This window comes from Polypterus senegalus, chromosome 1 (genome assembly GCF_016835505.1).
Source record: "Polypterus senegalus isolate Bchr_013 chromosome 1, ASM1683550v1, whole genome shotgun sequence".
In the NCBI taxonomy this organism is placed as follows: Eukaryota; Metazoa; Chordata; class Cladistia; order Polypteriformes; family Polypteridae; genus Polypterus; species Polypterus senegalus.
This window is the reverse complement of record NC_053154.1, coordinates 176,391,068-176,404,108: the sequence shown is the minus strand read 5'-3', so window position 1 is coordinate 176,404,108 and position 13,041 is coordinate 176,391,068. Positions and strand designations below refer to the sequence as shown.

The 13,041-nt window shown below is 39.4% G+C and overlaps 1 protein-coding gene across 1 annotated transcript in view; it reads left to right on the top strand.

Annotated features, from left to right (window-relative positions):
* The window catches only part of LOC120535559 (ubiquitin-conjugating enzyme E2 Q1), a 123,103-nt gene extending 120,881 nt beyond the window's left edge, over positions 1–2,222 (top strand). The window contains exon 13 of the mRNA XM_039763492.1: positions 1,721–2,222. Coding sequence (XP_039619426.1) covers positions 1,721–1,752 — 32 coding nt within the window. The 3' untranslated portion in view covers positions 1,753–2,222. The remainder of the gene's footprint in view (positions 1–1,720) is intronic.
* The last annotated feature ends 10,819 nt before the right edge of the window (positions 2,223–13,041 follow it).

Below are 13,041 nucleotides of genomic sequence, written 5' to 3'. Positions count from 1 at the left end.
TTATTAATTGCCTTATCTAACTGTGTCTAAAGTAAAATATTTTCGTACATTTTATAAAACATACATTTTGGAAGTTCTTCACTTTAGAAGACAAATGCATATGGCAAATATACATGTTTGTGGAAAAATACTGAACCTTTAATATAGGTGACTGCAGCTGACCATTTCTGTTATTTTTTTTAGCATTATAGTTGATTTAAATTATTTAATATGAATTATATATTTCCTTAGTATTTTGTTGCCATTGTGTCAACTTGCCACTGCTCATACAAAGCTTATGCTGGTCTGTAAACAGAATTGAGTGTGTATGAACTCTGTAGAGGTAACTCTTCATTAAGCAAATGAAATCTCACATTCTTCATGATGAGATGCAAAATAGAATGCTTTGGCTAGGGACTCCATTCCTGGACGGGTTTATCCATTCCCGGGAATTCGGGAATCCCACATGTCAATCCCGGACTCCCAGGGATGACACAGTGCACGGGCATCTCACATGTGAACGATTTTAGAACGACTGACACTTATTTTTAATAAAACTACTGCAATATGTTGACACCAATAAAAGACTAACCTTATCTACAAGCAGTTCATGCTGTCATATAAGTACATGTATCTAGTTCAGGGGTGCCCACTCTTTTCCGGCTTGCGAGCTACTTTTAAAATGACCAGGTCAGAACGATCTACCTACATTAAAAATTATATATATATATATAGCATAGTTTTACTATCAAATAATGCAAAGAGTCATGTGTTTCACCCTTTATGTTGCGCCACGGCGTGTGGTTCGTTTATTTGACAGCATGTAGATCGGGGCAATTACATATTATGGCATTCGTAGTCTGAATCACAATCTAATTGTATTGGTGCATGTGGGATGACCAGTGTGTTAGAAGGAAAGAGATCTCAGACTGGCCACCCATTATGTCAATCAAGTGGCAAATTCCATAGGGAGGATATATGATAGACTAACGTTTAAAAAAACATTTTTTTGAATGCAACGCGATCTACCTGATCAGATACTGATACACTTGTTTTAAACAATGCCCGCGCTTGCCGTTGCTCTGAAACACCACCATTTCAGCTTTTACTGATGAATCCAGTTTCTTGTTATGTGATGGCAAGTTTCTTGGCACAGATAATGCAGATGCAGCAGACTGATGCATTGCAATTTCAAGTTGCTGTACAAAGCTGTTGTCTGATAGACGTCAGTGAAGTCTGCCCCGTCCCGGCATTCGTGAACTGCCAAGTGCAGACTCATCCCAGTCCACTATACTCAGTCTTAGTCGGAGCCAGGAGACTGACGACTGCTGTTGGTTGACTGAATTAATCTGCAAAACACTACACCATGGGCCGAAAAACCGTGCCGCTTAATTATTTTCAACTATAACTCTTGTTGTTTCTTGATTGATTTTTACACTTTTTCACGCTATATATGCAAGCTTGGCCATTCCCGGTTTCCCGGGAATCTATGGATTCCCTAGTTTTGGCATTAGCATGGACAGAAACATCAAAATATCCTTCGGTGCAGTAAGTCTCCATTGTGAGCTGTATGGCTTGGAATAGGATGCTGCCTTTATGGAGTTCAGGTTAAGTATTCATCTAATTACATCATACATAATGATAGGATATTTTTGATGGTCATCTGAAAGATTGTTTTTCATTTAATTTTTCTTTTACTATACTTGTTTGCATCTCATTACAAATCATGTGTGTTTTGCAGGTTGGTACACTCCACCTAAAGAGGATGGCTAGACCTTCATCTGCCGTCTGCTTATGTGCCACAAGGACCAACTTTGATCTCATCCCATCTCTGAAGCCAGATTGCCACTCCACTGAACTAACACTCTTCTGTCTGTCACTGTTCCTGAGCTTGAGAAATTCTCAGTGCAACCACTGACAGAGCGGCTGTGTAATTCCGTATATGCTTTCACAGACGGGTTTTAAAAAAAAAAAAAAAAAAAGAGGACAGAGGCTACCCTTTTCTGGCTGGACCCTCACTTATGGCAGGCTTACTTTTATTTGTAAGACTGGTTTATTTGAAACTACCACCAAACAATGACTTCTCTGGGAACCCAAGACTTTCTTTCAGGCATCCAGCATCTTTACTTCTATGCTATTGATTCTTAATTTATTTTTCTTTCTTGTGCACTTTCTCCTTTTTGTTAATGTATGATGGTTGTGTACAAAAAGAAAGTGTAAGACAATTACATTTATTATTGACAGGAATGCTGCCTGTCCCTTCTGTTTTTGGGAGGGGGGTGGGGTGGGAGAAATAATGTCCTGCTTGTCTCTTCCTGTTTCCTTTTTTTATGTCACATTGAATACCCCTAGAAATTGCAGTTCTCATTGTATATAACAGGCTGGCAACAAGACATGCAACTGCATTTTCTTTTCTTTTTTTTTTGTTTTTTTTTTCTTTTTCATTTTCTGATTTTAGAAATTTTGGATTGTTTGTGCGTCTGATAAAAACTCGGATGATACACCTTTTGCGCCTGGTGTTATTGAGTGTGTTCCTGAAAGCTGGGAAGAGCTGGTATGATGCTGTTGAGAAATATCAAGAAGTTTGTAATCTAAATAACAAGTAATTGGATTCTTATGGGGCCAAGAGTCAACAGTCCTGGGAATAATTTAGGCAGAGGTGCTCATAATGGTGTGTATGAACATAACAGTGTTTTTCAAACAAAACAAAACAGATGTCTGTTTTCTAAGATTGAACAAAGCAGCATTCAAGCTGCGGTTCTTTTGTGTGTGTGTGTGTGTGTGTGTGTGTATGTAAAATATAGCTTTGCTAAGGGTACTAGAAATACATTTACCTGCTGTAATGTAATATATGCACACAGAAAATAATTCGCATGATGGGTGGTTAGTTTTTTTTTTGTGCATATGACTACAAATAATTTAAATTAGAATACAGACATCAATTAAGTGTTTATTTTATGGTAAATATAATAAACCTGCTACAAAAATGTGTAAACTTGGGATTAAAAGCAGGGTCTTTTCTATCCCAAGCTATTTTTCACTTGGTTTAGTGAGCAAATGATTATTTACTCAGTCGTTTCTTACTACAGATGATAAAGGCTTTTAAAATGAAGAACATTGTAAATCTTCTATAAAATATCTTACAATTACTGGCCTTTGAACTAATAAAACATTATAAAATCTAATCTTTTGATTAGATGCTGGGTACAACATTATTTTGAGTAGGTTTTGTTATAAATGATGTTGCGGACTCTGCTGGATAAACAAGGTGCGTGTGACATACATTAAAGTCTGCTGCTTGACAGCTCCTTCATTTTAAGACAATTTCAATATAGAAATTTGTATGCAGTCTTTACTGTTTTGCTTAATGACTTGAATTCATACCATAGCAATTTAGTACTTTACAGAATTATAGTTAGTAGAAAATAATTATATACACACAAATGGACAGTGTGGTCACATTTTAGGGTGTCTCAAACGTCTATTCACGTAATGTACTAAATTAGTCTAAAGCAAAGGCCAGTGAACTGCTGAGTGAAAAAACAAAAGTCTTATTTTAATATAAATACCACTGACAATATCTGCTACCATTTTCTTGAAAGTTTCAGTTCTGTGTAGTGCAGATTAATTACTCTTCCAAGATTTTGGTGGAAAAATTTAGTGGCCTTGTGCAAGATTTGTTACCAGTAATGCTGACTAACACCACAAGCTGTTCACGTGCCAAGGGGTTGCATCCTTGTTAAAACAGAAATGACAACTTCTACCACAGGAAAGATGGGGAACCTCATGTGTAAAGTCTAGGTCAATTGGAGTTCTGTTTTTTTTAGGTTAAATGTAAGTAATTACCACTTCTGATAAAAGGGGTTTAAGTGCGTTACCTCTTTGGAGGTTATTTTTATTTCTTTGTCATGGCTGTAGATTTTTTTTTTTCTTTCTGAGAACTTGTGTGAAACATGTCAAATTACCTTAATACCCCTAAGGTGTGGTAAAGCTACAACTTCAAACATGTACACTAGACATGATAATCTGGAAGGGTACACCCGGTTTCCAGTTGCATGCATGCGCTTTTAGTTCACTTTGTGTGCAGTACGTGTGAGACGAAGAGGCTGTGTGTGTGTTTTTCAAAACTGCTTGTTGTAACAGACACTTGACTTGGGCTTGTGCTTCTTGGTGAATGGAAAATAATGAAAAGGGTTATTTGTTAATGCTGTAGAGCTAGAATCAAAAACATTGGTCTACATATCTATTGATCTTCACATTCAGAAGTTCAGAAGTACTTACAAGAAGAACAGATAAAATGGCTTAGAATCTGCAGTGGCCATTAGGACCAGAAATGGTGTTGGCAATTGAAAGGGTCTCCTCAAGATCAATCTCTGGATCGACTTCTGAGATGGCAGTTGCACTCTCTAACCATTTTTACTGTCCTCTAGCTAATAACAATTAAAAACATCCCGCCCGTAAATATCCAGAAAAGGTGAAATGATCCGAGCAGAGCTTTTATACTAAGTTCTTTGGAATACATGTGAGGTGGCCTGGTTTAGATTTGATAACTCAAATGAGGATTGGTTTTCCAGAGCCTTATAACCAGGAATTTGCTAGGTTTGGCACTGTAATGTCAAGTCTGTACAGTGTGCATTGTCAAGTAGCAAGAAATTCAATTCCAATTTTGTTCAAATCTTGCCAATGCCAGAAGTGACTCTACTCTGTTGGGCCCTTGAGCACGGCGCTTAACCTGCGGTTGCTTCATCCTGGGTGTGATGTTGGTCTGCATCCAGCTCTGCAAGCACGTCCTCCAACTTACAGTGAAAACTTGGGCGTTGGTGACAGAATTGGCCACTGTTTTAAAAGGAAAAAAAAAAAACCTCACTTTTCCAGTGTGGTATTGACGTGTCTGTCACCCACTGCACTTGGGCCCCAATCCAGGTAGATTTTTGTTTGGTAGGTGCAGCAATGCACTATCAGCACTCCCAACCTTGTTTTGAGTATTTAAAAGCTATTAATGGGCCCCACAGCAAGATTCAAGCTCAGTAGTGTCTAGATGCCCCGGAACACAGAAAAAAACCTCCAAAAAGTAGTTGTCAATAGTTTGAGAGGCTGTGTCCTCCAAGAAGGTGGCGGAGAAGAAGAAATTGAGGCAATCATTAATGTTGGTTGTCCACAGTTGGAATTTTCTTTCATAGTCTGAATATTTGATTCAATTGTTTGTTTTGTGGGCGGCACGGTGGTTGTGCTGCTGCCTCGCAGTTAGGAGACACAGGTTCGTTTCCCGGGTCCTCCCTGTGTGGAGTTTGCATGTTCACCCTGTGTATGGGGCTCCTCTCGGTACTCTGGTTTCCTCCCACAGTCCAAATGCGGGTTAGGTGCATTGGTGATCCTAAATTGTCCCTGGGGTGGGTGTGTGTGTCCTGCGGTAGGCTGGCACCCTGCCCGGGATTTTTTCCTGCCTTGCGCCCTGTGTTGGCTGGGATTGGCTCCAGCAGACCCCCGTGACCCTGTGTTAGGATATAGCGGGTTGGATAATGAATGGATGGATGTTTGTTTGTATAGCGCTACTCATTGAGTGGAGGTCCACAGTACTCAGTCAGTAGTCTTGGATGAAAAGCTGTTTGGAAATGTCCCGTTGTTAAATAATTCCTTTAAATTTAATTGCCAGTTTTATTTCCAAATGGTCTTATTTTTAATGTTAGAAATATAATTAAACAAAAGCCACCTTAATAAAAGAACAAATGTCATTCCAACAGATGGTGCATCCGAAAGATTTGTAGTAATGCATTTTATTACTACATGCGATATCTGTTTGAATGACAAATGCATTGCATTTTATTCATTTTATTGTTTTACAAATACATTTCAATAGATGGTGCACTACAAACATTAACACCTGGCCCTATGTTGATTACTTCAATTGTATTCTATTTTAGATGGGTAGCATGGCTAGTACAATGATAAATGACTATTTTGTAATAATTAGATCTGTGTTTTTCACAATTTAATGACTCATTTATTTGTACCCTGTTGAGTATATCATCATTTTATTTACTGTAACTTCCACCCTACTTATCTCATATTTAAGGTTATCTGTCCCAACTCCCATCCATTACTTTTTAGCTTGAGACAGAAGGTTGCTAAACTACCCTAAAAATTAATTCTGGGCTAGGAGCTCCATTAAATAGTAACTACTACTAACATTAACAACTCCCGGCATGTAAAACTTGTATGGTGATTGAGGCAAAAACAGTATTTTGTTATAGTATTTTAAAAATTGAATTTAATGCTTGGATAAATGCAAGCAGCCGTTAAGCTGGTGTCCAGTGATCGATGCTGTGTTGACTACATGGCGCCCTGCATGAAAAATGGACCAATGGACATCAGGCCACTAAGCTCAGTCAGTCAATTACTGTATTTTATTATGGCAATTTCTTACACCAAAAGTGATCCTTTCAGGTTAGGGTTTTGATTATGTTTACTAAAAATCCAGCTGCACTTTTGGATGTACACCATTCTTAAGTCAGCACTTGAAGGCCCTTGGTAGACTCTGTTTATTGTAAATACAGTAGGGTTAGCACTGGAACTGACAAACTTCTAACATTTTTTTCCTTTCTGCTTTGAACATTAGTGCAAAGTTCTGTAGCGTTTGCTGAAAGTGGCTTATTAGTATTAACGAGCAGAAATGCCATCCTAATGGATATGCTTGGTTTATTTTGGTAATCGTAAGGTTTTTCCAATCTCTCTCTATTGGTTTTATTCTTGATTTTTTTTTTTTTTTTTTTTAACTTTCATTGGCACAGCTCTTGTCTGCATTTTGAACAATGATAACTGCAGACTCCAAAGGGAAGATGCAAGCCAAGGGATCTTTTTTAGCCATGAAACACCCGAGTAATATAATAATAAACACCTTTGATGTCAATTGTCCCAAACATTATGGTGCTCTGAAATGGGGGGAGGGGGGGAAGACTGTGTATACAAATTGTTGGAATGTTGTGACAGCTAGGTATGCAAATAGCTTTAAATGAATGTCTACAGGGTGGGCCATTTATATGGATACACCTTAATAAAATGGGAATGGTTGGTGATATTAACTTCCTGTTTGTGGCATATTAGTATATGTGAGGGGGAAAACTTTTCAAGATGGGTGGTGGCCATTTTGAAGTCGGCCATTTTTGTTTTTTCAATAGGAAGAGGGTCATGTGACACATCAACCTTATTGGGAATTTCACAAGAAAAACAATGGTGTGCTTGGTTTTAGCGTAACTTTATTCTTTCATGCGTTATTTACAAGTTTCTCTTTGTTTACAGCCATTGACATGTCGCAGAGGTTAACACGTGAGGAGCGGATAGAAATTGTGTTGATGTCTGGTGAACGCAGTAACCGGGTCATTGCAGCAGATTTCAATGCAAGACACCCTACGAGACCACCCATCTCCCATGCTACAGTTAGCAAACTGCTTGCTAAGTTTCGTGAAACTGGTTCAGTGTTGGATTTGCCAAAATGTGGACGCATGAAAACTGTCACTAATGAAGAAACATCAGTGGCTGTCCTAGCTTCATTCAGCAAGAGCCCACAGCGTAGCACTCGCCACATGTCACTGGAGAGTGGCATTAGTCGAACATCCCTTCGGCGGATATTAGCTACTCACAAATGGCACCCTTACAAACTCCAGCTACTGCTGCATCTCAACGAGGATGACCCAGATCAGCGCACTGAATTTGCAGAATGGGCAAAACAAAAATTGGAACAGGACCCTCAGTTTACGCAGAAGATTTTGTTCAGTGATGAGGCAAACTTTTATGTGAATGGTGAAGTTAACAAACAAAACCACCGCTATTGGTCTGACACTAACCCACATTGGATAGATCCCTCCAAGACTGTTGGAACAAAAAAATTGATGGTATGGTGTGGTATATGGGGTACAAAGATAGTGGGGCCATTCTTCATCAATGGAAACCGCAAGGCCACTGGATATGTGTTTACCTCTTTATGCACTGAAGCTGACACGTTCCCCAAGTTTTTCCAGCAAGATGGTGCACCACCACATTATGGGTGCATTCCTAGATAAACAGTTTCCTGGAAAGTGGATTGGTCGTTGTGGGCCAGTTGAATAGCCCCCAAGGTCTCTGGATCTGACCCCCTAGACTTTGACCCCAAAGATAAAAGGCAATTGTCTATGCTGTGAAGATACAAGATGTGCAGCACCTGAAACTACGGATACTGGAAGCCTGTGCTAGCATTTCTCCTGCGGTGTTGCTATCAGTGTGTGAAGAGTGGGAGAAGAGGGTTGCATTGACAATCCAACACAATGGGCAGCACATTGAACACATTTTATAAGTGGTCAGAAACTTGTAAATAACTCATGAAAGAATAAAGTTACGTTAAAACCAAGCACACCATTGTTTTTCTTGTGAAATTCTCAATAAGTTTGATGTGTCACATGACCCTCTTCCTATTGAAAAAACAAAAGCTGGATCCAAAATGGCCGACTTCAAAATGGCCACCATCCATCTTGAAAAGTTTTCCCCCCCTCACATATACTAATGTGCCACAAACAGGAAGTTAATATCACCAACCATTCCCATTTTATTAAGGTGTATCCATATAAATGGCCCACCCTGTACAATGGGCACTTTAGTTATGTCTGAATTGTTTGATTTATAATTTTAAATAGTGGCGCACAGGGGTCCATCAAGTAAAAATGTCTTTGCCCTAAACATTATGGAGGGCACTGTGCTTGCCTCCACATTGTTGAAACCCCACAGCTAGCTTCACCTTATTTACAAAAAGTTACAGAACAGGCAATGCTGGATGCCCTGTTGATTCTGCATGCAAGTGTCCAACTACTCCTCCTTCACTTTTCCTTGACAGTCTTAGGAGACCACTGTTTGAAGGTAGATACTAACCATGCTCTCCAGTTGTTTGATAGTCCTGATTGCTTTATCTTTACAATGGACATCACCTCCTGGTATAGTTATCCCTCATGATGAAGGTCTCCTTACCCTCGGACACAGATTCAAAAGACATCCAGGCCAGGATCCTCCCATGAATGTCCTTCTCAGAATGGCATAACCACCATTCACCCTTCCACCAGGTCCATGGCTTTGGAATGGGTAATAGAATGGGACCTAGTGCTTCAACCATCTTTGCCAGCTGGGGCAGTAGAGCATTTGTTTGGTTCCAAATGAACCCAAACACAATAGATTTATGGATGTTTGTGATGGTGATGCCTCTTGTTCCAGAAGCAAAATGTAGGAATTTTTAAAAAAGATCTCACGGTTTGCATCAGATTTTTCTGTCAATGTTTCTAACACAACTGTACCATTTCTAGAGATCAGACTTTCAAGCAGCAGGGCATAAAACCTCTATCCATCCATCTATCACACAGTTGCCTTCTCTACAGCTCCTTTCTATCTCTTCCATGGTTCCTTAGACTCCATCGCCTCTGCAGTGATGATAGTGACTTCTGTAATGAAACACTCAGAATGAGGAGTTCCTTCATCGACAAAACTCTTCTTAGGTTACAGCCACAATCCACACATTTTGAGCTGTGACAGGAGTTGCTGTGCCACTTGCAAATATGTCACCAACAATACTGGTACAATAATTGGTCCCTTTGATAAATTCAATAATGAACAATGGGCCCCTTGTCTGTTCCAAAATTTTTTTTTATTGCAGTTCTTATAGGATGTGTCCACTGATATAAATAGGTTAAACAGAGAGACAGTTTGCAGGGACACATCTGAAGCATTAAAAATAAAACCTTACAAAGCGTATTGTAGATTACTTCCCGTCCCTTTATCGTAGCCACACTGAACTCTCCGTTTGTGATCTTTCTTTAAAGACTCCTTTCAACGAAAATGAGAAGAAGCTAAGCTTATTCTCCCCTAGGATCACCTATGTCCCAGGTCTCACCGACCGACTCACTTTTTAATCTCCCTTTGTCTTCTCTAATGGCTGCTTTTTCGTACCTCCTTTCATCTGTTCCCTCTTCTCTGAGTTACCTGCACTTTACTTTCAGTTGCGCACTTCGTAAAGGCTGCACAGGTGAAGTGTCGTATTTTACCTTCATTCCTTTTCAGTGTTGCAGACACACACTTGACACAGCCTTACTGTAATTTTACTGGTTGAGGTATACCAAATATCCAAGTTGCTGCACCACCTTCTGTTCAGAAGTTGGTTAAGCTGTTCTCCAAGTGCTAGATTGGTAGTTTTAAGCTACTTTATTCCTAGTGACAAAAGACAGTTAACAGTTTGGCCTAAAATTGACAGAGTAAAAAAGCCGCCACATTGCTGTCTAAATATTCTTTACTCGTTTACAATCATTTTTTTTTTTTTTTTGCATCCAAAGAGTAATCAGAAAGGAGCAATGATGGCTCTAGCAGGACTAAAACTTGTTTCAAAAGCACACCTGGCACACACACACACACACACACTCTCTCACTGAAGTATTTCATGAGTAGGCAGTGCTTATCCTTGTCCGTGGGGACTTCTACCAAATGACCTGAGCAGCTCCCATCAATGCTTTGGTGAGGTGCCACAAAAAAGCCACACAGCTTTTGTTTTTTGGTAAAAAGATTGAATGATGGATGGATTATCCTCTGAATGGTTTACCTTCTGTGGGTTTCCATCTTCTGCTCCTGTTTTTGTGTGATGCATTACGCTGGAGCAGTGAAGTACAAAAATCCCTGCAGTAACAATGTCGTGGCTTGCATCAAATAGACCTCGACACACAGCTTGGACTCTGGAACTAATCTCCTTGTGAGAGTGTTGTGTTTTGCTTTGCGTTGTACCAGGATTGTAATTTCTCGGTTTTATATCTGTTATGGCCAAAGAAAGTGGGAGCAGGTGTCATCTACAGTACTTGGGCCCCTCTGGTCTTGGGTTTACTCCCCTTTATTATGCTTCAGCCCTGTCTTTATTTTGTTAGCCAACGGGCCCCCTCACATTTTAATTGACACGCTGAATTAATTACTATGGCCTCTTAAGAATTCATCTGAAGTCAAGCAAAATATTTTTTTGTGCAATCAAAAGATTGTGTTTACCACAATGAGTGACCATTCTGTTTTTTTACTCTACTGTAGTCTCTCATCACTTTGGCAATTATTTACTGCCAATAGTATTTATTTATTTATTGTTCTTTATTTTGCCTTATATCATTTCTTGTATTAGGAATTTGTTAGTTTTCCCATAGCCCTTGGGTTAACTATTTGTACAGCACTCCTGGAGCAATTACAGGTTAAGGGCCTTACTCAAGGGTCCAGCAGAGTAGGGTCTCTTGTGGCAGGAACAGGGATTCAAATCCAGATACCAGTGCCGGGCCTTAGTCTCAAAACCACCACTCCGCTCTTTAGATTATACATTCCTAAACCTGTCAGCCATAATGCAGGAGAGGTATGGTTTGCCTTCCATGGCTATGCAGTGCTGGTGCCAGTTTGATTCACTGGGAATTGGGCACACTTCATTTCCACCTTCAAGTGTTGGGTGATGGAGTGCACAATTGTTGACATGTAAGGCACCATAACACCACACCAGACCACCTCTGACAGCAGTAGCACAGTTTTTGCTCAGAGCAAAGGGCTGCCTGCCTCAGTTCACAATGACTATCTTCTTTCTGGTACTGTGGAGTTGTGATCAAATCACATAAGAAAGAAGACAGCAAAGCAGATGCCAGGTAAGTTCAGACTGACAAACTCCATTTGAGGCTACATAGTAGAGATGCTGGCTTTGCTCTTTCTGGCAGCCATAGTATAGGGTTCTGCTTGTGTGAAGTCAGGTGAGCACTTGAGGGGGCTGCTGATCTTTGAGAACCCAACTGGTAGAAGGCTTATAATTGGAGTTTCTATGAAGATGGTCAGAGGAATTGTCTGGCAGCCCATGCTGTATGAATTCAGACACAGTCACACATCTTTCTGTTGGGGGACATAAGACATAAGACAGACTAACTAACTTCTCTTCTCTTTGTGAGCTCTCTCTCAAACAGGTGGTGACGTGGGGCTCTCGTGTCAATTAAAGACTGACTGTGACACACTTGTTGACCCCTCTTCTTCATTGTTGGTTACAAAATACAGGAAATGGCTGTTTAGATAGAAAATACAAGATGGGAGTATTTGTAACTACACAAGCAATTTCAAAAAATGTGACAGGTGCTACGGTTTCAGGCCATGTGGTCTCTGTTTTTGTTTGCCACCCCACTCCAACAATCAGGAGGGATTCACAAAGGAGAAGTGTTGTGCTGATACTCCTACATCTTAAAGACACTTAAGAACAGCATATCGGGTTTGTGAGAGCCCTGATGTAACTGCAGCTGCATGGAGCACCCTGGAAAATAAAAGCCTAAAAATGTACTGAATTTGTCCTTTTGAAATGCCAAGAGTTATGAAACAAGAAAATGTGGCTTCCATTTTAAAAATGCATGTTAGTGACAACAAAACTGATCTGGAAATAATCATTTTATCGCATATTCCTCAATACTATTTTTCAAGGAAGTGCGGATACATTCTCTTTTGTAATAGAAATGGCATTTATTTTTTCTTTTTTGAAAATTAGACATATGAGCTATTTAACAATGTATATGTAATCTCAAGACGAAGATCAATGCTTGACAACTTTCTCTGCTTGAAAAATGGACATATTCTGCAAGTTTAAAAAGCATCCTATGCCCCATAAGTTACATTAGAAAATGCCAAGACTGGCTACGTATTTTTTTTTTAATTTATAGAAACTTTAGACCACAATTGTGTGTGGCAAATGCATATATAGCATGTTTGTGAAGAAATAACTTTGACTTGAAAACACTAAACATATCCTGTAAGCTTTTATGTAAAAAAAGGTTATAACGTGAATCTTTTCTTTTATTTAAACATCACACTATGAACGCTATAGGAAGAAATGGCTGTTGCTTACAGTAAAAAGCAACCATTTTGTTTTGAAAGATTAAGTTGCGGAGGTGCAGGAGGAGAGATTTACAAAAATCAGCTGTCGGGACAGACAGACAATTTGATTAGTGAAGGAAGAAAACCTAAAAAATGTAAAAGTTATTCCCATGCTAAAAAGAAGACATTCCATTCGTA